Raw genomic sequence first — 24,891 nt, 5'->3', positions numbered from 1 at the left:
CTAATGTACATGTTCTGTCTGCATTAAAGTGTTTAATTTCTCTTTCAGATAATGGAATTTCTTTAAAATACACAAGCTACTAACATGCTGTTGTCTGCATCTGCAGAAAGTAGCTTGTTAATCTGACAGGAAAAGAAATGGAAAACCATCATAGCTGGTTTGTTGGTTGGTTGGTTGGTTTGGAGCATCTTTGCAGCATACAACTGGGAATGAGGATTTCCTCTCTGCAGATTGTAGAAATTACCTGACGGACAATGATAATCCCAAAGCAAGAGAGCCACCATTGTCACGTGCTAAGTGTAATTTTTGCTAAATTCTGGGTATCTGCTTACTGTTTTTCACTTACAGAATCAATCTTGGCTTCTGAGACCGAGTTTTAAAAACAAACATGTATGTATAGACTTCTGCAACCCCCTGGTAAGCTACCATCAGCAGGTAATTTCTGTTTTCAAAAATAGATGTACTTTATTTTAAAACCTGCATTGTCTCCCAGTCAGTTGCAGACTATGATGTGCTTCAGGACAGAACCAATTTATCTCAAGGACTGTCCAGCAGCATGAGAGTTTTAATAATCAGAAAGCGCTGTTAAATCTCCCCTTCTCCCCAGTTCTGGGAACTTCTCTAAAGGAAAAAAAATAAAGGGGACTTAATGTGCTACCCATAAAATATACATCCCAATCAATCAAGGAAATGCATAAGTATTGCATATGATGATCCAGAGACTGCCTAAAGATGGGGAAATGAGACTGAACTACATAACTCAGTCTGACTAGTTCCAGCCTGCCTGCAGACATGGGCACGGGCAGGAGCAGGGGCAAGGGCAGGGACAGAGGCAGAAGCTAAGGAAGGAAAGAATGAGGTGTACAGAGAGTATAACAGGATCAAACTGCACTTTAGTGCACGATATTACAGAACTACGATCACAGAAGAGAAGGGGAATGTCTGGCAAAACTCGGAAAGTAGTGATGAGAGAGTGTGCAGTATGAAACTGGCAGACAGATCTCCTACGGATTTAATCTCCAGACTTCAGCTGACCTTAAAGCCGGGGCTTCAAAAGGGCAGCGAGAGTGGAAGGCTCGGCTCTGGGCTGGAGACAAAGGGATGGAGGAGGCTGAATCTGTGTATGATTTCTGAACACAGATGTAACACATTTGTAGTTAATCTGTATGGCTGCAGACTTACAACTATGTTTGAAAACTATTTCAAACATAGTTACATCTTCAGAGTGGACAGGGATTTACTGCTGCGGCTGCACTTGGAGGATGACCCTGCCCCCAGCAAAGCCCAACTCTTTTCCCTCTGCATCCTTCAGAAAGATTCCTTGTGGAGTAGGTCCTCTAACAGGCCTTTTTCCCAATGAAGCATTAACAGAGTTTGCCTCAGCTGTGCACCAGTAACAAATTGTTTTCAAACTCTGCTCTGGGAGATGAGAGGAGCTGACATCCACCATTGGCCGCAGGTTATTTTCCTAGCACAGCCCCATCTTTGGGGACCATTTAATACTGCGTTTCAACTTTCAGCCTTAGAGCTCTTCCTCTAAGACCTACCCCAGCAACTGAATTGCCTCCACACAGAGGGAGCTCAAAATGCTCCACATAAAAGAAGCAGTCAGGTTCATCTAGGTAATCACTCCCTGAGTGCAGGGACAGCCTGTAAGGCAGGACAATGGGGCAAGGAAGGGACGGGCCCAGGACGGGCCCCATAGCTGGTGAGCACCAGACAATGCAGCCAAAGCAGCAGAATTCATAGCCACTTATGTCCCCGCTTCGTGCCTGCCGCCGGTGCAGGGAGGGTGGGTTGCTCAGGAGACACAAAGTCCCCAGTGGGAATTTCATGCCACATAGCCTCCACGGGGTGCAGAGCTGGCCCCGGGGGATGCAGGCAGCTCCTCAGCCCCTCAGGAGACTTCATGAGAGACAGACTGGTAGTGGTGAGGGGAGCTAAGCAGCAAGAGAAGTTGAGAGAAGCAGGAATGAGAGCCAGGGTGGGCAAGAGGGCCATGAGGGAGAGGGTGCAGGAAAGCCCCCCAGAGATGCAGAAATGCAAAGAGGATGGGGGGTGGGTGGGTCCGGGTGAGCCTGCTAGCTGGGAGTCCCCTCACGGGAGGGTCGCCACAGCTCAGCCCCCGCCAGCATGGCCGGCAGCTCCTAGGATCACAAGGGACAGAGGTGTCCCACTGGGGGACCGCAGGGACACGCGTGGGGCCGGGTGCTTGTCTGCACGCTCGCACGAAACACAAAGAGGGTGGGTGGGTGGGTGGGGAAGGGGGTGGCCCGGGAGGGGACGGGGCAGGGTGCCCGCGGGGCGCCGCGGAGGGAGCGGGCCGGGAGGTGGGCTGGGGTGCGCGTGGGTGCGTGTCTGCTTGTGGGGCCGGGGCCGGGCAGGGCACGGCAAGGGTGCGCGGGGCCCCGCAGGACCAGCGGGGGCGGCGGGGCGCAGGTGGGTGCCGCCGCCTGGGTCGGCTTTACCTGCCGTGGCGGTGGGAAGCCACCCCTCGTCCCCCCTCTTCCCCTCCGCGTCCCCCCAAGCCAGCCCCCGCCTCGGCTGGGTGTCAGGGCTGGGGCTTGCTGTGTTTGTTTGTTGGTTCTTCTGCGCCGCCGATGTCTTGGGGGGCTGAGGAGGAGGAGGAGGAGAAGGAGGAGGGCGGGGAGGGGGAGGGGACTGGGGCTTGGGAGACGGCGGCTCCTCGGCCTCTCTTATTGCCGCTGAGTTGCGCTCCTCTTCCTCAGGCTGCGAGCAGGAGCCGCCCGGTCGCTTCCTCCTTCCCCGGCCGGCCGGGAGCCCCTGCGGCGGCAGCGCGCTCGCTCGCCCGCCTCCCGCCGGGGCAGGTGAGTGCGGGGCATTGCCGAGCCCCGCCGGGCATTGCCGGGCCCCGCCGCCCCGGGCGCGCGTTGCGTTGCGTTGCACCGCCGGGCTTTGCACCGCCGCCCCGGGGCTGCGGGGCCCCGCGGGAGCCGCGGCCGCGCCGCAGCGGGAGAGCGGGGCAGGCGTGGGGCGGGGGGGACACGCAGTTTGCCAAACTCCAGCGCCCGGCTGGTCCCCGCTGACGCCCGCTTTCCCTTCCTTCTCTCCGCAGAGCACGCCCGCCCCGTCTCCCGGAGCCCGCCCGGCAGAGCGCTCCCGAGGTGCCAGCAGCCGCCAGGATTTTTGTCTGTCTTGTTTGTGTGTTTGGGGTTTTTTTTTGTTTGTTTGTTTGGTTTTTTTCCTCCCTCGTTTTCATTTGGCTTTCTAGTCTCTCTGGGAATGGCAGGGGCAACGGCGCCTGGAGAAGGAACAAGTGTGGGGAAAGGGAGAGGGAGCCGGAGCTAAATGACAGGATGCGGGCGACTTGAGGCACAGAAAGAAGCGGCCCTCCCTCTGCCCCCGGGACTGCCCTTGCGGACCGTGCTTTCCGCTCCTGACTCCGCTGGAGGATTTCAGACCCAGGAAGACTTGTGCGTGGAGGGCATTTTTTTTTTTTTTTTCCTCCTTTCCCTGCTGTCGGAAGGGAAAATGGATTGGGGACTTCTCCTGCACTGTGCAGCCCTCACCTTCACCCTCGCCAGGGCTCTGCGAAGCGGTGAGTGTCACGGGGGACGTGGGGTCTCAGCCCGGGTGCGCACCGACCTGAGCCCGGCTGGGGGAACTTTGCCGGAGGAGGGAGGCGGTGCGGTCCTGGCCCGAGGATCGCCCGCCCTGGCACGGCCTTCCGACTTTATTTTCCGCTCTTTTGGGTTGTTGTATAAAGCGGGCTGCTCGCTCTCACTAGATTAGGACAGCCAATTATCTTAATAATGTTTCCTCCCATAGGCAATTAAATAAGTCTCGCCTTCGATACCTGAAAGATAATGAACGCTTTAAAGCCAACGCTCTCTCTCCCCTCCTTTCCTTTTCCGAAGCATAAGATTTCAGAGTATCGTGCCTTTTACCAGTTGTGTGTGTACCTGTGGGTAGCCTTCAAACGGAGAGCTCTCTAGACTACCCCTTTCCCAAGTCTGCAGTTTACATGCAACTTGCACAGTGCCAAGAGAGAGGCTGAGCTGCTCTGTGAAGGCTCAAGACACTCTTCCGAGAGAGAAATCCTGTAACAAATGACTGATGTAGCTCGCGTACTATCAGGCAGCCCTTGAAAACACAACTAATTAGAAGCAGCATGCTCCTCCTTCCCCGAACAATGCCAGGGCACCGTGAATATTTCACTGCATGATGCATTTTTAAAGACGGTCTAATTGTGGGACTGCTTGACGTTTAGCTCTCACACATGAAACAGCTCGTGTGAGTTTTCCTTTGCCGGAAAATCCTGGGCAATTATTATTAACTAATTATCAAATATTTACTTTTGCCTGACTGAGTTTTCAATCAAAGTAATTAAAAGAAGAGAGCACCCTCCACTTACGCTGGTATATTGTTTTAATAAGGGACCGCAAGCGGAGTGTTGTGGGAGAGAGAGTATTAAAATCGCATGTTTTATGATGGAAGTTAATCTCTTTCCCAATATATTTTGAGGAGGCTGCTTAATTAAATCAGGACAAGTTGCCTCCTTGAGCACCGTGGTGCAGGAGCGAAGGCACTAGAGGCATGTGCCAAGCCTGGCTTGGGGATGCTCCAAGAGGATGCACTTTGCTCACCCCCCCAGCCCAGGTGAGGGGTGCAGGCAGCCATCTCCCTGGCTCCCAAGTAAACCAGGACTGCCCCTAGTCCTGCACCCTCTGAGGAGTGGGAGGGGGGCACCCAGTGGTCTTGGCAATCGTTTCTCCCCATTAAAAGAAGGGGAGGAGTAGGGCAGGCTGCTGGGCAGAAGCCTCCACCATGAGCAGTTAATGTGGGGCCCTGCTGGAGTCACCAAGGCCATTAACCTCCCCTGTAACCTACCAGACCTACTAATGCCACCTTCACCTACATGTACTACTAGTGTCTGCTAAATTAATTCATTAACCTTATTTAGAACTAATGGTCCAAAGTCATTAGAAACTGCTCTTCTTAATCAAGTGTGAGAGAGATTGCACAGAGCCAGGGAGTCTAGCAGACCACATTATCTTATTACACTGTCACTTTCCCAGAAGTCGCAGATTAAGGAGCGCTGGTGGTAGTGAGTCCACCTCAACGTCCTCTGAAGTGACTCTGTCAAGTGACTGAAGTAGCACTGCTTTATTTCAGGCATTTAACAGATGCCAGACTCTGCCATGTTGTTTGCAGGGCTGGAGTGGGTTTAATGAGACAGGATCACTTTCCGAGTGTGCTTACACAGAGAGGAAAAGGCAAGATTCCCTGAGAGCCCCAGACAGCGGATTAGCAAGATCACCAGTGACAGCTTTTGAGCTTTGAGGTGCAACGCCTTTTGTTCTGGTCAGAGGAAAACAGCCTGTTTTGCAAAGGCAAAGAGGAAATAAATAATAAGATAGGCTTTCCCAGCAACATGCTTAGCAGTATCTGGGTTTTGACCATACAGCTGAGTACGTAACATCCCCTTTCCACCTAATTTATGGCAGAAAATTTCTATAAAGAGTGTAGCTTTATGCATTTTTGATGTGCACTTCCTCTTTCATTTCCATTTGACCTGCTTTTCTTACAATAAAATCCCGTACATTTATAAATTCATGCTGAGAGCAAGGAATGCCATTTTGCTTTCACAGGGAACATATTGGATACAGCACTGCAGCCTGTATGTACCATTATGTAGTGTAGGATGTAGTGATATATAGTCTTGCTTTTTAGTGTGGACGTTCTTCCTGTCTGTAGTTTACTGTCATATTTTACTACTCAGAATTAAACAATCAATATGTGGAGAAAGTTTTTCGTCCCTGAAGATCTAGAGAAAGAAATCCGTAGTAGTAAAAAACCAGCACACAAACTGCACTGGACAGTGTAGGTTGGATTTCTTGTCCCTTTTTATTTTTCCTGTAAACCTTAAAATGCAACCCTGATAATGCTGGCCAAAGGAGCAAGATGCAGCATGCCACATTTCTTAGTTACATTTGGTGATCCTGGAAACTTTTGCAACTATTTTGCTATTAGAAATAAATCTTTGTTGTTGTTCGGGGAATGAAGGGACAGAGGGAAGAGGAAAGGATGTTGTTCTGCTCCATTACTTTGATGCAGTCTCCAAGCATGAACAAACTTCCTTGAAGGAATAAACAGTGGATGATTTCTGCTTGACTAAACCTACTTTGTTCTCTGCTAGCCTTGGTCTGAGGAGCACAGATAATTTCAACCTGCCTAGATTTATGGGCTGATAAAACAAAGGGTGGGTCTGCTCCGAATGAGTTTGGATCCACCAAGACAATCCCAGTGGTCAGTGACACAGACCAGGCTTATCCTGTAGCTGGGCAGGGGGTCAAATGGCATCCTTTTAGCTTTCCTCCCAGCTTTCCTTAAAACTTTGTACTTAAGAAGATTATACTTTTTGGAGATAATTGAGTCTCAGACACCCTTCTGAGCCAACATTAACACTGTTGTGAGTATGCAAGGTTTTAACCCTGCAAAGGGCAGTGTTTGCTCAGAGTGGGGGGCTTTTTGAAAGGGTGCTGTTTAGAAATGGGCTATCTTCTGCTACCTGCTGTCTGTCCAGCCTCTGAACTTAAGGCCGGGCATGGAGAAGCAGGCCTCTTTCCTTTGGTAAAATGTAGCAGAGATGCCTTTGCGTTAAAGGCATAAGGATGCAGCAAAAGTTTGCTTGAAGCAGGCTGCAAACCGTCTGTCCTTCCTTCCACATACACAATACCACCACCACCACCACCCCCCGCAAGCACTTCCACAGCGGTCGGGTGGTTCGCTGCTGCGGGCTGAAACCGAGCGCTTGCCAGGGCGAACTGAAAAAATCCCTGTGCATTTGCTTCCCCTGCAGATAAGTGCGGCGACACGATCAAAATTTTAAACCCCGGGTACCTCACCTCTCCCGGCTACCCCCAGTCCTACCACCCCAGCCAAAAATGCGAGTGGCTGATCCAGGCTCCGGAGCCCTACCAGAGGATCCTCATCAACTTCAACCCCCACTTCGACCTGGAGGACCGCGACTGCAAGTAAGTGCGGGCGCCGCGCTCCGGAGCGCCAGGGCGCCACCTGCCGGCCCGCCGCCGCCCCCGCCGCTCCGCGCCCGCGGGGCCCCCGCCGCTCCGCGCCCGCGGGGCCCCCGCCGCCCCCGGGCCGCTCCCCCTCGCTGCTCCCCCTCGCTGCCGGGGGGCTGCGGCCGGCGTTTGCTGTGGCAGGACGCAGGAGGCGTTCAGCGGAGCATCCTCGGGGGCGGGAGTTTAAAAACATCTTTACAACTTCTTGAGGTTTATAAAGTATATTTGAATTCTGTCTGCCTGATGGGAGAGGCCTGTGGATGATGGTGATGATGTGCGCTCTGGGTTGCGATCAGGGTGAGGCACCGTTGCGTCTTTGTTGGACTGCTTGCTTTTTTGCATAAGTCTCTAGCGTTTCATTTTGTGTCCCCACAGCTACAAACAGCCTGTGGCAGAAACAGGCAATTTATAAATTGCCAAATCCTCTTCATGCAGAGTTAGTCAGGCATTTACTTTCACCCCTTAAGGGGCAGTGGACTGCAGGACTGGTAGTCATATTTCCCCCTTTTTCCCTTTGCTGCTGATTTATAGCCAGTAGCTCTTCTTTCCCCTTCTCCTGCTCTACAGTAGTGCCCTGAGAGGGCAAGGGGATAGCTGAGGCTCCCTTTGCTCCCTTGTGCATGCATTCCCTTTGACCATCTATTTCCAAGAGTGAGAAGGGGAGTCAGAGCCTCCCAGAAGCCATTCCCTGCCTTTCCCCAAATCTGGAAACCACATAACTTGCACAAGGCAACACATGGTCAGATCATTCCCCTCTTCAACATGCCCTCTAAATTCAGCCTACTTGTTTCATGAAGAAAATATTTCAGTGATTCATTATTTAAAAATTTCTTGAGTATCATGGTTTTTTCACCCCCTTTTGACAAATGCAAGAGAGTTATTGTTCATTAATGCTGCCAGTCAAGGTCTTTTCTGCATGTCAGAAAGAGATTAAACTCAGTAGCCATTGGTGTTTGGCATTTCATGGGAGCATCCAAGATTTTACAGGATTTGGTCCTGTAAAGCATCCTCAGGAGTGGTTATAACAGACCATGAGGTTAGAGTGTTGGACTTAGAGAAAGAGAGCGACTGTACTCAAGCACTTAATTTTTACCAAGCACATCTTTGTTCCTATTACTTAATAAATTGATTACTTAGATAATAATTACTGATTTTCCCTTAAAATAAAGTTCTTTAATGATGAGGTGTGGTGCTTAGTTGCTGCTTTTGTTGTTTTTTCTAATTGTGTATACATCAGCATTTCAGTACCATAGTAGAGTGATAACGCAGGAAAACCCTGTGCTCATAAAACTTAACTGACTCTTTGTTGAAATGAGTTTTTACTGTGGTGTTGGAACTGCAGCTCATATTCACGCCATATGTTCCCATGCTGACTTCCCATTCTTTAATTTTTAATTTGTTGTACTCAGGCAATGGATGACTTCCCTATGTCTTCTTGATACAGGCTTTGCTTTTGTTCTGTGGGACAGTGCAAATGCTTTAAAATGTTTGTCTCTCTTTGCCTTTTAGATAGAGATTAGGAAATTAAATCAAGCATATTTCAGTGTCAAATTCTTTTTGTTCCTTGCTAGAATACATGTTTTTCCAACGCTGTAAAACCAACATGGTCTTTGACAGCAGTAAAGTGGTGTACAGCATACAATTATTTGAAGAACAAGTAATCTTTGTGGCATAGTGTTGTGCTAAACAGTACTAGACTGAGCTGAACTGGATCCAGGGAAGGGATTGACTCCCTCCCTCCATTGCTTCCTTCTCAATATTCATTGTCCACTCTCCCCCTGCATTATTTCTTCCTCTGGAAGGGGGCCCAGTGCAGTAACGAGATGGTAGTGGGTAGAAGGAGGTCTGACAGGGTTGTTTGCATTGTCTTTGCAGTATGCGATGGTGATGACTTTACCGTTATTTGGTCTATGCTGAAATGCTAATCTTCCAGGCTATGCTAAATTACTCAGCTGCTACTTCACTTATATTTAAAATTGCTCTTTTTGAGAGGGATTTTATTTGTGCCAAAAAACTTAGGACCAGAATAATAGAAAATGATTTCAGCAACAGGAATTTGTCAACAATCTCTGTGGTTTGAAATTTCAGTGTCTACTTACAAAATTCACATTCCTTGTGCAAAATATTGGGTACAACAGGAGGTTAATGCAATAATACACATCACAAGATTTTTTGGTTTTGCAGCTAAGTACATTTTGATTTCCTAATATACATAGTTTATTAGTAACTCAGTCTGCAATCTAGAAATGTGCAATTTAGGTTACACTCTAGTTTATTGAAAGGTTTAGCACTGGAAATTAATAAGCACTTAAATATGAAATGCAGATAGAAAATGAGAGATAGGGGAATTCATGTCTGGGAACAAAAAATGCCCCATACAATTAGAGTAGAGTGGAGGAGAAGATTAGCTTGCTGGCCTAGCTCCCAAAATCCTCTTTATAATGCTGTTCATCACATCTTAGACCTTAGTTAGCGCTGAAAACAGCTTTAATAACAAGGACCCCCTGAGCCCAGGGAAGGAAACAATGTGACTTTGGGAAGATTACCTTCTTGTTCTGTAGTGTCAGCAAGAAAATCAAGAGACCTTATTTAACTTTTTTGAATATTACTCTACATAGATGGCTAGATGTGTTGAAATGTAAAACTGGTGAAAGGTTGATTCTCTGAGGAGAATCAAAAGCAGCAAATCTAAGTGTTAGCTGTACTGAAGCTGTTCCTAGTTAGTCTCTTTGTATGTTAGGGTTTGGAATTAATTTTAAAAATATGCCCTTGATTTACCTAGTTATTACGCTATGCTTTAATGAATAGGTATTTCTCAAATGACTCCTAATAAAATTCATATATGTATGATTTTTCTGACAATCAGAACCATTTGAGTTGTTTTAAATTTCAAGCAAACATGGTAAAAATTCCTGTTTTTCTGGAGGCATTCCAAAGGATTCAACTTTCACAGTTTTGAAGAATAAAGATAGCAAATAATTAAAAATATGTTCACACAAGCTAGGTTCATCTAATAAAAAAATCTTCTAGCCAGAACTACTGAACCAGCATAATGGAAATACTGGGCCTCAACGGGAAGTATACAATCATGTCAACCACAGATTGTTATCAAGGACATACATAATAAAAAAATACACAGTCTCTTTTTAACTTTTAACTTTAATGAGTATTATGCCTCCTCTTCAGGAGGCCAAGAAACAGAAATTATGGTTGTACTTTAAGAGAAAAGTAGTTTCTGTTTGCCTTTTTGCCTTTTCTCAAGCAAGGCCAAATAATAGCCAAGCATTTTTTGAATCAGGAACATGGTTAAAATTAATAGAAGAGACAAAACATATGGCTACATATTAGTTAAAATGCTCCAGTGTTTGTTGCATGTGGTAAATGCTTTTCAGCACTTAGTGCAAGCTGTACAAGTCTCATGTTGCTGAAGTACCCTACTGTGTAAATGTAGCCATCTTGAATCTAGTAAAACTTTATACCTAGATAATAAACAAGAATGTCACTGATACAGTACTTTGAATTTATGGAACTTTTCCGGTTTCCCAGCAATGCACACTATCAGCATGATAATTTATAATGGCTTGTGACAAATGTTGCTGAGCAAATAGGTGTGTGGTTACATTCAGATCAGATGTCATTACCTAGGGAGCAATAAAAATTTCACAGACACTAGGTTAAAAACATTAAGAAAATGAATGTGAAGCTTCAGAAGAAAAGGGCTTAAGAAAGGTGGAGGGTTGGGTAGAGAAAGCCCAATAGTGGTTTCCTTTACTGACAAATTATTGACTTTGTTGCCAGACTTGACTGTATTTTTCACAAGGTTTTCATAGATATATGACACAACACAATTGGTTTATTGGCCATCATTTATAGACATAAAGTGTAAATATCATCCTTGGTTGACAACTATAGAGTGTATACACAATGCCGTCAAATCACTTGGAATGGAAAAATTGCCCATTTTGGAAACATTCAAGTCGTAGAAGGAGACATGTCATAGATAATTATTCTTTATATTGCATTTACCAGGGATTAGTTACACTGATGAGATTAGTGCTGTATAGAAATTGCAGTCAGTTATAGAATACAGAGCAAAAAATACCTATGTTTGTTTATATAGAAGAAAATAGCTCCTCCAGATCCTTGAGTAAGGAAGAAAGTATAGCTATCCAGACCTACAGAGTGAAATTGTAACCCCACAGAACTATAGACCTTAATGATGTTAGAAATTCATCCATCCATTTTATTTCTAAATAATGTCAATGGATTTATGCTATAAATCTGTATGTATAACAAACTGAGGCTGGTAAAATAAACAGGAGCAAGGCAAGCCATGGCTCAGCCTTTCTTTAGTTTCTGCAAAGTTTAAGCTTTCATTTACTTTTGTCTAAATCCTGGTTCCTATTCTTCCATGCAGCGAGGTCTGCTTTGTGCAGACTTAGTGTCTCATGTTTCCCTTGTGCAGAGGAGGTCTGAGCCCTTAGGGTTAGAGCTGATGGAAGTAAGAGGAGCCGTGGATGGCACTGAGCCGCCATGGCAATGCAGTGATGCAAATGTCCTGCCTGCCCATCTAGAGGAGAGCCGCCAGTAAAGGACATCGGCTGGGCTGTCTGTCAAGACTTGCCTGTCAGAAGGGTCCTGTGAATGCTTTTGACTTCCCAGAGGTGTGGCTAGAGCCTGCCTTACCACCCCTGAACTGCTGCCACAAACTGCACCGAGGACATCTCAGGTGTAATGGAGGGTCTGGGCCCAGTGCAGACCCGTCATTGTTGGCAGCAATGGGAGTTTTGCCCTCTGCTTCCACAGAGCTGTCTCCTGTTACTCTTTAAGGCTGTGAGGAAGGGTGCAGCACAGGCCCTGTAGGACTGGTTTATGACTGTATCAGTTGTTTTGACAGCAAATGTCAGTCAGAGCTTCCTAATTCCCTCTCCCTCCCGTGCTGTTGAGCGCAGCAGGCAGTGAGGTGACTGCAGCTGACAACACGAGGTAAGCTGCAGAGCCAGCAAAGGAGCAGATTCATTCAGGCCCATGGTTGAGCAGACAAGCCTGAAGGAGCCAAGGCCTCAGGGCTTTCAAACAGAAATATGGTTTTAATGACCTGCCTCGCCTCCTCTGGGCGTCAGTGTCAGGCTTTTAGCCATTTGCCCCAGGACGAGATATCCAAGCCAGGCAGGAATGTCCCCTCCTCACCTGCTGAGAGCAGCTGGAGGAACACCCGTGCTCCCATGCTTGCTCTGATTTGGATTAACTAAATCACCCAGCCCACACTTGAGCTAACTAAATCGCCTTGAGCCACTCCACTGCGTACTTCAGTGCAGGAGGTTGGCAAAGGCTTGAATCTCTCTGTCAAAGCCAGGCTCGACACAGCCATGAGTGGGATGTGGGGCCCAGCACCGATCCACTGGGAAGGCCAGACCCAGGCCCACCCTTGTCTCCCAGAAATCTGTCCCTCAAGAGCTGTTGGGGTTACTGAGAGATCAGCACTGGGAGTACTGAAGGGATGAAGGGGACCATCCTTCATTCTGTCCCCAAAACCAGAAACAAGTATTTTTGACATAGTTTAGGATGAGTTGTTACAGTGGATTTGGGGCACACGACATCTCATGTTTCTGGGTGCACTTTGAGGGCATTTCTCTACTTCATATAAAGCACACAAAAGGCTTTCTCAGGGAGCATGCTGCTAGACTCCAGACAGCCCTGCTGGTGACCATTGCTATTTGATACCCTCTGGAAGGCTACAGTAAACCATGCCAAGCAAAGGAGTCAGCCCAGAGCCTGTGCAGGATCAGGGAAGCAGAAAACACTTGTTGCAGTAGACATGGAGCGTGTTACCACCCCTACCACACATGCACAACTAATAATTTTCCTTAACTTGAAAGCTCTGGATTGTGAAAGTATATGCAAGTATGTGCTCTTTGCTACAGGATTCAGTATGTATTTACACACAAGTATCAGATGCAAGTATTGAAAGATAACGCTGTTATTTTATTGTGCTTTAGAGACTAAATGAGAGTTGAAAGAACTTGGAAACTTTATTGTCTTTCTGATTACACAGTGTAATAAACAGACTCTTTTGTTGTTTATTCAAGCAGTTAACTCTTGTGAAAGTCTCTATTGTCAAACTGTTTAACAATTCTTTCTTTTAGAGCAGCAGTTTGGGTTTGAGTTTTCTTAGGAAAAGGTATTAGGGAAACCATGACCAAACTGCCTGGTCATAGCTAGAGAGTCTGTGCTTGCCTGCATTTGGGGCTGAGCTGTTGGATGCAGAGCCTGGTTTTGCGCTTTATGTGCATGGGTGCATTCCCTGGCACAGTAGAGTCTTGACTTGAGTCTCTGTACCATAGCACCTTAAAATTATAATAACAATTATATACAGGTGTTTCTATTAATCCAGACAGTTAAGTGAACTGTGGGGAGAATTTTGTCTTGATGTGCTACAACCAGATACACTTCAGAGAGGAAAAACTTTGAGGGTCAAATATGGATTCCGATGAGCCTAATCCTTCATCCTTTCTGTGGACAGAGATAGACAAATTCAGAACAGAGGGCTGAGTCCTTTCTAAATTGAAACTCAGAGTCGTTGGTATTAGCCCCATGAAACACTCAATATGTTTTCACTCAACCCCACCCTGGTCTCCTCTCCATGCCTTCTCCTGTGCTAATGTAGTTAAAACAAAAACCTAAGTGTTGCTGAAAATTAATTTCTTAATTATAGCTTTTTGCAAGCTATAACATTGGATCATAATTTGATAATTATGATATAGAGATTTTTATACAGCTGATGTAAAACCAAATTCAATTATTTTCTTTTGTAGTATTTCCAAAGAATTAATTTATGCCTGAAAAGAGGATATACATGCACTCACATGTATATGTCTAGACTTATATATCACACAGAACTACTTCAATATAGGCATATGTGTTACATGCACCTCTTTAAGACTGTGCACATATACACACATTTATGCATATAGATTTCTTAGTTTATGTAGAAGTTCCTAAAGTAAATCTACTAATTAAAGCGCTAATACCCATCTTAAGGCTGATAATTAGGTATAAAGAGAAAAAGAGACAGGATTAGTGTTCAGATCATGTTCCAAATGCCTCTTAATTGGGTGTTTGTAATCAATCCTGATTGCAAGAGGCAGTGGTTTGGCAGAATAAAGAACGAAAAAGGCTTAGCCCTACTATTTTCCTATTAGTTGACTTGGCCATAGTATTTAGGTCAGGATCCAGTGTCAAACTAGGTAATTTTGTCAGCCTCAGCAATCCTCATAAAACATAGAAAAATCTCTTCTAATGATATTTTTTCAAGCTAGAAACTCTCTCAAGCAAGAGAGTTATATTTATCCAGAATCTTAAAAAGTGTTTTCAAGTGAACCACAGAAAAGACTTTTTTCTCCTGGCCTCCATCCACCACTGACTTCTGAAATCAGGTCTGAGTTCACTGTGGGTCTTTCATTGCATTGACCTTGGCACTTTTCTCACCAAGCCACAGTTTTCCATCACAAAACCACACAGCTTGGTATAATTATTATTTCTTTATCCCAAGTAACCAAACAATTTTTTAAACAGGGTGACAGATTTCGCTCTTGCACTGTGGGAAGCAAGCACCTGGTCATTTCCAAATAGAGTTTTAATGAACTTCCTGAAAGAGATTTGAGAGAAGTTTAATAAGTCACCTGCCAACTTTTGGGGAGCATAGGTCATTTGCTTTTCTGTAGGAATTCACAAAAATGTGAGAATAACCCCCTTCCCAAGCCCTAAACTTCCATGGAGGAAATTGATTTTCATGGACAGTATCAAAGGTTTTTAAAAACATAACCTCAAAAAGTCAAATATCTGATTGTTTCTCACACATAAGGTACTGTGAAACTCTGTGATCCACAAAGCTGGTTGTGAACTGTGTGAGCTTTATAATAATTCATTTAAACAGGAAAAGATTGTGCGTATTTAGACTCATCTTGCATGTTAATAGCATTACAAGTATTTTACGTAATGCTATAAAATGAAGAATTTAGATGGCTCAGAAGGACTATTGAGAAAATATCTCCATATGTGGAAGAGACACCCATTTGACGTGGTGATTTCTTCCAGAAGAAACTATGCACATCCCAGAAGCACAATAACCAGCTGTTGTACAGGAGAAACTGGGCGGCTGTCTGCTGCCTTCCACACCGATGTGGAGCTGCAGTGGCCACATGCCCTATGCCTCCCCTAAATACAGACAGTCCGAGACTCACATTGAATGAGAGCCTGGATTAATCCCTTCATTATGCTCCTAGCAGCTTGGGCTCCATTGCATATTCACACTGTGGGCTGCTCTGTGCCCCCATGTGAAACAGAGCCCACTGCAGGGGGGCACATGCCACCCTCACAGCTCAGCCCTGTGCTGGGGCCATGCCCTGCTCCTTTTCATGTTGGAAAGGAAGATACAGATAGTCCTTTTTCGGTTTTTTACAACACTCCTTCTTAAATTGGAAGTTGGCAACCTAGAGAAAAATAGAGAGGCCTGTTTACACCCGCGTGATTATTCTGCCTCAAGCTTTGAGAAATGCTCCCTCACAGCCAAAGTTTTGCTCATCTTATTCACATAAACAGTCCCGCTGAAGTCAATTAAAACACAGACTCACTTGTGCAGGGCTAATAGCTGGGACATACATTTATGGCACTACACAAATTAATAATTACTTTTTATCACAATGGATTTCAGATGCTTACAGAGTAAATTACAATACAGTAAAAAATTCTGCTTCATTCTTTTTTGTCCCCTCAACTCATAAATCACCATAAATAAGTTATCATTTCTTCTTCAGAATCTTAGCTCATAATAGTGAAGGTTTGGGACAAATTGCTAAGTGCATGGGTAAGAATCAAAGTTCGCCTTGTTGTAGGATGTTGTGCCAATCTGTCATTAAGCCAGACAACTTCTACCGACTTTCCTCTGATGTATTCATCTGTAACAAGGGAAGCACAACAGCAATTTAGAAAAGCTTTAGCTTGATCACTATGCAGAATCATAGGCTGCGCTGCCTATTTCCATCGCTCCTCTTTGCCAGATGCAGACGCAAAACGGGAGGCTTACATCCCATTTTTACATGGTAAAAATCCTTCTTAGAGGAAATCCTACGCTGTCACTGCATTTGAGTAGCTTTAGTTACATCTGAAAAAATACGCAAAGGTAGCTTTTAAATAAAAGCTTTTTTTTCTGTTTCACAGTCATTTCCATAATCTGTTTTGGAGACAGAGGCATAAGATATATTAATACAGCAGGCATATGTTCCAATTGCTGAGTGTTTTTTAACATTCCCCAAAACCCCTTAGACTTTGTGCCACAATTCTATAAACTTTATCTATATGTATATTCATATCTGGGCTTAAATTCAAAACATCTTTACATGCATTTATAGCAGATAATTGAGGTTCATCTCCTTGTATTTCAGATGACAAACAGTTAAAGCATGTTCAAATTTTAACCACTCTATACAGTCTAATGTTCTAACACATTTAAGGTTTTCTGTTGTGTTTCAATAGCATATACGCTATATAATGTAGGTATATAAAATAGATACAAGGCCACACTGAGCTGTGAAGCAAGTGAAGACAGTTCCACTGATGCCAATAGTGTTGCACCTGCTAATAGCTCAAACACAAAATACCATAAGCATATCGTATTATGTTCCTTACTGGTTTCCATTTTCATTTATCCCGCACAGCTATAGGAGGTGATGGCCTTCAAACAGTATAATAGTCGTCTTTATCTCATTTCTCTGACATCATTTTCAAGTTCCTTATTACTCTCAAGCAGTGTAGCTAATAGTGCTCAAATTGCTTCTCATTCTTCCCATCATAGCATGTCATTATTTAAGAAACCAGTGCTCTTTAGCCTTTCCCACATGAATAGGTCTCCCCAAAACTAAACTTAAAACTTACTACCAAGAGTCAGTCTTACATTTCACAGGCAGTTAGGCTCCTTCTACTGGGTATTACATTTTCATCTTGCACATTTTTACACTTTTTAATTAACCAAACTTGTGTACTCCTTGAGACTCAAGTTTTTGCCTTCTAGAGCCTAGTTTTCATACACTGATTTTTGTATTGATTTAATGATTTCAATTACGGTTTTGTTTCTGTATAGTCAAAACAATTCAGTATGTACTGGGGCAGACATGTGTCTTAGTACAAATATGTCTTATGTGACGACTTTTGCAGAAATGGAGTCCTGGTGGACAAGTTGACCATGAGCCAGCAATGTGCCCTTGTGGCCAAGAAGGCCAATGGTGTCCTGGGGTGCATTAAAAGGAGTGTGGCCAGCAGGTCGAGGGGAGTTATCCTCCCCCCCTACTCTGCCCTAGTGAGACCACATTTGGAGTGCTCTGTCCAGTTTTGGGCGCCCCAGTTTAAGAAGGATGTGGAACTCCTTGAGCAAGCCCAGCGGAGAGCTACGAAGATGGTCAGGGGGCTGGACCATCTCCCTTATGAGAAAAGGCTGAGAGACTTGGGTTTGTTCATCCTGGAGAAGAGAAGACTGAGGGGGGATTTCATCAATACCTATAAATATCTAAAGGGAGGGTGTCAGGATGATGGGACTAGACTCCTTTCAATAGTGCCCAATGACAGGACAAGGGGGAATGGGCACAAGCTGGAACACAGGAAGTTCTACTTAAACATGATAAAAAAATTCTTTCCTGTGCGGGTGCCAGAGCAGTGGCACAGGCTGCCCAGGGAGGCTGTGGAGTCTCCTTCCCTGGAGACATCCAAAACACACCTGGACGCGTTCCTGTGCCCCCTGCTCTGGGTGTGCCTGCTCAAGCAGGGGGGTTGGACAAGATGATCTCCAGAGGTCCCTTCCAACCCCTGCCATTCTGTGATTCTGTGAAATAAACCTTGCTATGTCAGCAGTATAGCAGGGACTGTACTGCTTTATCTATAATGGTTTCTAAACTGGTATAGCTAAAATGGCTGTAAAAAAAGTGTATAGACCTACTTCTGTGTTACTTAGCTAGTCACAAATGCTAGTAGAGATTTTTGGATACTGTATTAGCTAAATTTGTTAGCAAAAATTAATTAGATTGACTTACTGACTGCAAGTTGCAAATTACAATATAGACATATATATACAGGGAAAATGTTTAAGCTAAACAGTTCCTCTGCCTCTTGTAACTTATGCTTTTCAGGAAAGTTTTTTTCTGAACTTGCCTCACTAGGCAGCTAGATAAATTACTGTGGTGTTACCTTCAAGCCCCCTACTTCACGGAAATTGTCCATATGCACACTCCCACCCCATGATATTCCATATGATGTGCAAGGTAATTTATCCCTTTTCTTAGTTATTCCTCCCCCTGCCCCCCAACATTGCAAAGTAAAAACATGCTTATAGGTGTAGCCACAGCTCAGCTGATGCTCTGAAATCAAACTCTGAGTGCTCTGAAAATAAACATCTGATCACCAGGTAACTTTTACATGTCCCCATATGCTCAGCATGGAAGGGAAAATATGTCACACAATTACAGAATGATAGGGGTTGGAAGGGACCTCTGGAGATCATCTCGTCCATTCCCCTAGCTTGAGCAGGGACACCTAGAGCAGGGGGCACAGGAACGCGTCCAGGTGTGTTTTGAAGATTTCTGGAGAAAGGGACTTCACAACCTCTCCAGGCATCCTGTTCCACTGCTCTGGCACCCTCACAGTACAGGACTTTTTCCTCATATTCAGGTGGAACTTCCTGTGTTCCAACTTGTGCCCATTGCCTCTACTCTTGTCGTTTAGGCACCACTGAAAAGAGTCCATCCCCATCCTCTTGACACCCTCCCTTTAGATATTTATAGGTATTGATGAAATCCCCCCGCAGCCTTCTCTTCTCCAGGATGAACAAACCCAAGTCTCTCAGCCTTTCCTCATAAGGGAGATGCTCCAGCCCCTTGATCATCTTCGTAGCTTTCCGCTGGACTTGCTTAAGAAGTTCCCCATCTTTCTTGAACTGGGGAGCCCAGAACTGGACACAGCACTCCAAATGTGGTCTCACTAGGGCAGAATAGGGGGAGGATAACCCCCCTCGACCTGCTGGCCACACTCCTTTTAATGCACCCCAGGATACTGTTGGCCTTCTTGGCCACAAGGGCACATTGCTGGCTCATGGTCAGCTTGCTGTCCACCAGCACTCCCAGGTCCTTCTCAACAGAGCCACTTTCCAGCAGGTCAACCCCCAGCCTGTACTGGTGCATGGGGTTGCTCCTCCCAGGTGCAGGACCTTATACTTGCTTTTGTTGCATTTCATCAGGTTCCCCTGAGCCCAGCTCTCCAGCCTGTCCAGGTCTCAGATGGCAGTACAGCCTTCTGGTGTGTCAGCCACTCCTCCCAGCTTGGTATCATCAGCAAACTTGCTGAGGGTACACTCTGTCCCTTTGTCCAGATCATTGATGAATATGTTGAACAGGACTGGACCCAGCACAGATCCCTGGGGAACACCGCTGGTTACAGGTCTCCAACCAGCCTCTGCCCCATTGGTCACAACCCTCAGAGCTCTGCCGTTCAGCCAGTTCTCAATCCACCTCACCATCCTCTCATCTAACCCACACTTCCTTAGCTTGTCTGTGAGGATGTTATGGGTGACAGTGTCAAAAGCCTTGCTGAAGTCAAGGTAAACAATATCCACTGCTCTCCCTTCATCTACACAGCCAGTCACACCATCACAGAAGGCTATCGGGTTGGTTGAGCATTCTCTTGGTAAGTCCATGCTGACTACTTCTGATAACCTTCTTTTCCTCTACATGCCTGAAGATGATCTCCAGAATGAACTATTCTGTCACCTTTCCAGGGATGGAGGTGAGGCTGACTGGCCTATAGTTCCCCAGGTCCAGTGACATTGGCTGCCCTCCAATCCTTGGGCACCAAGGGGAAGTCTTCCTTTCTCCAGATTTTCTCTCTCTCAGAGAGAGAAAATCTTTCATCTTTCCTTGCCACACCCCAGCTTCAGCTCTTTCTTATCTGAATGATACCAGCTAATTTTGATTTAAATATGTAAAGAAAGGAAGCTGTTTTTCATGGGCCATATTCTTAATTTGTCCAAAGATCATTCTACTGAAGTTAGTGGAGCACTAACTATTGATTTATATCAGCTGAGTGAGGAGCTGACTCTACATTTCTATAGTTCCCTAGAAATTCTCGGAAGAAAGACCAGTATTGTAGCTGAAATGGCATTAACTCAGAGTGAAGTCAAAGTTTTGCCATTCAGCAAGATCAGACTTTAATACTTATGCAGAATGGGACCTTCTTAAAAGTAGGTGGAATAAAGACCAAAGTCCTTCTGTCACGTGTACAAACCTTTGGTTCCACTAACAGCTTTAAAGAAGTACACAGGAGTAGGTGCTAGGGCACTGTGGCTGTTTACAGTGCTAACGCTCTCATACTGCTTGATGATTGACTGGCAGTCAATCATCTTCTTTGTGCCTCAGTTTCCTTAGACAGGATAATATTTCTTTGGTTGTAAATATTTGAGGATGTGGTTATTAGTGTTTGTGAAGCCCTTAGAGACTGCTGGGTGGAAATGTAGTGCAGTATAATAGTTATTTAAACCACAACACCATTGTTTTGTATTTGTTCATCTTCTAGCTTTTAAATTTTTTTAACAATATACTGCTGTGTAAAAATGCATGTGGCAATCTTTTGACTTTCAGAGAAGTGTTATCCAAACAAAAATAAAGAATAGGACTCATGCTCACAAGAGACACATTATCCGTGATGAGAAGAATCTATAACAGACACAGCACTAACTCAAAACTGAGCACGAAACAGCATCCAAATGCAAGCTATTTCAAATGTGTGCATATTGCCAGCACAAAACCAGGCCATTCGGCAAGCGCAGTGTCCCCCAAGGAGTAGTGAACCTAGCAGCAGCAACACTAATGGCCGTCTTCTCATGTGCAGTGAGGGAAAGCAGCACTTTAGAGGCGCCTTGGGCAGCTGTTAAGTTATTTATTCTTAACTTCTATAAAGCTGTTGTTGGGTGGAAGCAGATGACACAAAGATTTTGAGCCTGCTCTGCCCGCTATGGGGGGAGCATTCCCCATCCTTGCATGTAGGGTGAAATTCTGGCTTCCTTCAAGTCAATGGCAAAATTTCTCCCCAGTCTCACACAGACTGAAAAAAAATTATTTATTTTAGGCTCCAGAAAAACCTTTTCTGAAGAGCACTTTTCTGGTGCTAGTGTACCTCATAGAATTTTTCTCATTTTGGACATTACTTTCCTTCCAGTGCACACAGTGCATGTAGGGGAGCAAAGAGGCCTATGAGTTTTCAAATGTATTTGTGCTGCTAGAACAATGATGAAATAAATTTACAAAAAAAGAAATCTGTTGTTAGAGTACACATAATGCATGAAGAACTGTGCTAGGTCATCTACCTCTTTTCTTAACCTCTTTTCAGAACATTTCAGGCTGTTTTGTTGTTTGCTTGTTCCACCTGATGCCTCGTCCTTCCCTATCTCCTCTCTATGGGTGATGTGAAAGCTCTCTCTCTCCTGAGTAAAACACAGTAGTTTTTCAATATTGTCCACTCCAAGTTTTGGACATTATAAGTAAGGCCTCAAAAATTTGTGAAACTTTATAAAAATCCTTTTATCTCAAAAAGTACTGTGGATTTATTTTTCATTATCTATCTAGTATACTTTTTGGGGATTTCTTCTGTGATAATAATAGCCAGAAAATTCCTCTGCCTTAAATGAGAAGTTTGGTAATACCATGATATCAGCAGCTGATGCTTTAAAGCCTGTGACCAAATTTCATTATACTCATGATAAAAATCATGAGAGCTGGCAATGTTGGAATCTTGCTAAAGTCCCAACTTCCTGATGCTGTTCCTGTTCTCAGTCACAACCCTGAAACTCCCACTCAGGTGACAGACTTACAGAAGAAAAATAGAATCAAAAGGAAATGCAAGTATTATCTTACATCGATTTGACTGCTTGGCTATGTTTCTTCACCCCTCACTGCATGACTGAAACTTTCAGAACACAAAATTCATCCAGGGGGAAAAAAAAACAAACAAACAAACAAAAAAAAAAAAACCCACAACAAAACCCAAACCTCTGGGTTTACCACCCTTTCTTCTGAGTACACATAAAATAGCATTAGGAGTCCTACTGTTATGGAGGCTGAATGTTTGCTTGGCTTCAGAGACAACTTACACCAATGAGAATAAAAATGATAGAGATCCATTAAACACAAGGACATGACTTTTGGCTCAGGAAGACCCTGATCTACAAATTGCTAGCATATTTGGGACAAAGATGACACTAGGTGCTGCAGGATCCTTATGCTGTCGCACTGCTAGCCCCTGGCAGTTGTGCTGGAGATAAATGAGGTGGACTGACACAGAAAAAACTTTCTTATGCACTGTTCTTTTATGTGTTGTGCAGGCTTATGTTTTCAGGGGATTGTTCTCTTTCAAGTCTTACACAAAAATCTGCGAAATAGCTAACATCACCGACATTAAGGGTCCCATCCTCCACCTAACTATACCATTTTTATGTCTGCATGTTTTTACTGCAGTCAATGAAGTTGTGCCTGACTGCTTTGTATTTCCTTTACCATTTGGATCCTTCCCTGCTGCAGTTATAATAACTGCAGTGGGTCTAATGTGATGTGCACAAGCTGAGAAGTGGCCATATAGCTCTAAACTCAGGGTCTGTTCTGAGGACAAAACTAATTTTCAAAACATTTTTATAAACTCAAGGAAATCTTAATGTCTTTATTCTGTTATTACTTTAAAACAATAATCCCAAACTGACCTTGGAGCTATTGCTCAGTGAGCACCGGCCCTTTGGAACGTTTCAACTTGTCAAGTTTAGCCATTTTTTGAACACACAGAGGAAGTCATTAAGACACATCAGGCTGCTGATTGCTATTAAACTCTGCAGAGAGTTCTGTGTAAAAATCAATGCCATAACAGGACTACAAGAATCTAAGAGGCAGGAAAAGCATTTCTTTACCCTCTGGTAATACCAAATGGATTAATAGATTCTGTGAAACCTCAAAAAAATATCACCTATGAGCTAGGGGCCAAATGTAGACCTCTGTGGCAAAATAATACAGCTCAGAAAGCTCCAAGCATGTGGAAATGGGATTATAATGGAACTGTCACTGCTGTAACTTCAACTGTATGTTTCTGTGCTGGAGAAATCTCACACATCTGCACATATATGCAAGCACGTGGTTATTTATTGTATCCCAAGGAACAACTTTTTTGCTGTATCACCACTAGGGAAGCTGGAGGGAAAATGCATTTTAGTAAAGTATGATCTTATATAGCTTTTACCAGAAAAGTACTATAAGAATTTTCCAGATGTGTTCAGTCCCAGCATCAGTGAAAGTGTTACTTAGACAGCTGGTGGATTTTGCTTGTGTGGGAACTGCACTGAAAAATGCAGCACAGTTTGCTATTAGTTGAAGACTTTGGTAGAAAAAATATTTTCCATGGGAAAAACTAGTTTAAATCATATTAGGAAGTTTTATTGTAAACAGGTAGTATATAAACCAGGCAAAGTCCATTGTCTGGCTCTGAGGCCAATTGCCATGGAATGGCTTAAATTCAAACCGTCCAGTTCTTTTTCTTTCCCCAGAAAGCAGAGTGGAGGCATTCAATTCAATTTCTGGCATGAATTTCATTCAATTTTTGATGGCAAAATGTTGAAACATCTTTTTAATTTGATTATTTTTCTTTGATTCTTGTATGAAAATAAAATTTTACTGAGCTGTATTAAATTAGCTTCATTTTATCGTAGGATCATTTGGGTTGGAAGGCACCTCAGGAAATCATCTTGTCCAACTTACTACTCAAAGGAATTGCATTTTATAGAACACAAAAGCTAAAATGAAGCAATCCATGTAAAACCAAATGTTCCTATAAAACCAAAGAAGACCTAGTTAGGATGTTTCAGAACCTTTATTTCGTGGCCTATCCCAGCCTTTCTTCTCAAGCAAATACTAGTTTGTCACCAGCTCTCCTTGTTAATTTTAAAACTTTAGTTTTCATGCTTTTATTGAAAAGAAGTTTCCCATACATTTTTCCATTTAAAAATACATGGAAATATCATGTAGGGCTGACCCACCCTAGGAGGAGCGCGAGAGGTAGGGACACAAGCATGTCCCTGTATGGTAACTGCAGGACCCCTCTGCGTCATGGTCTGCCATCTCAGCTAAGCCCAGAAAAGACCTTTCTAAAGAAAGAGCATGACGGTGAGCCATCTCAGGATCAGGGCTCAGGGCAGGCAGGACTTAGGACCAAAATAGCCAGGTTTGGTCCAGGTGGAGGTAAGTTTTGCCCAAAGCTCACCAAGGCTGCAGGTGTCAAACAGTTTCCACCCTGTCCTGGGGAGGAACCATTGTGCACTGTGCACCACTGTGCAGCCCCCCAAGTCCGTGGCGAGGGCATGCAGTCATGGCTGCAGCCAGCATGGCAAACCCTCCCAGAGCATCCAGGCCCAAGACTGAGACCTGGAGAAAAGGATCAAAAATAGGCTTTCTGTTAAGGACCATATCAAGTGCATGCTTGATGAAAAAGCTCTTAATGAGTGAGTTGTTAAAGCCTGCTTTAGTATATCTGGTCTGGATTGGCTGTAGCGAGGAGACATATTGTGGACTGTTTCCCCTGCATGGCACTGAGGATGGAGGCTCCTATACTCTCATTATAGCAGGGGAATGTCCACTTTTCTTACATGGGTAATTTGGAAGTTATGAATCAGCCTGTTGTTTTTATTTCAGCAGAGTACAGACAAGAGTTTTGTAAAATGAGGCTGCTGCCTTTCTGTCAGGCAGCTGTAGTTTTTTACCCTGCAGCCTCTTTTAATGTG

General features: G+C 44.4%; 1 protein-coding gene across 4 annotated transcripts in view; it reads left to right on the top strand.

The window, feature by feature from the left end:
- The first annotated feature begins 2,679 nt into the window (after positions 1-2,679).
- The window catches only part of NRP1 (neuropilin 1), a 115,981-nt gene continuing 93,769 nt past the window's right edge, over positions 2,680-24,891 (top strand). For 2 of the 4 annotated variants that reach the window (XM_064444936.1, XM_064444933.1), the window contains exons 1-3: positions 2,680-2,828; positions 3,077-3,559; positions 6,824-6,998. In XM_064444936.1, coding sequence (XP_064301006.1) covers positions 3,310-3,559; positions 6,824-6,998 — 425 coding nt within the window. In that variant the 5' untranslated portion in view covers positions 2,680-2,828; positions 3,077-3,309. The remainder of the gene's footprint in view (positions 2,829-3,076; positions 3,560-6,823; positions 6,999-24,891) is intronic. The other 2 variants (XM_064444935.1, XM_064444934.1) reach the window with 1 other exon arrangement.

The sequence above is a fragment of the Phalacrocorax carbo genome, chromosome 2 (genome assembly GCF_963921805.1).
Source record: "Phalacrocorax carbo chromosome 2, bPhaCar2.1, whole genome shotgun sequence".
NCBI lineage: Eukaryota > Metazoa > Chordata > Aves > Suliformes > Phalacrocoracidae > Phalacrocorax > Phalacrocorax carbo.
Note: the sequence above shows the minus strand (reverse complement) of the source record. Positions and strands in the feature narration are given on the sequence as shown.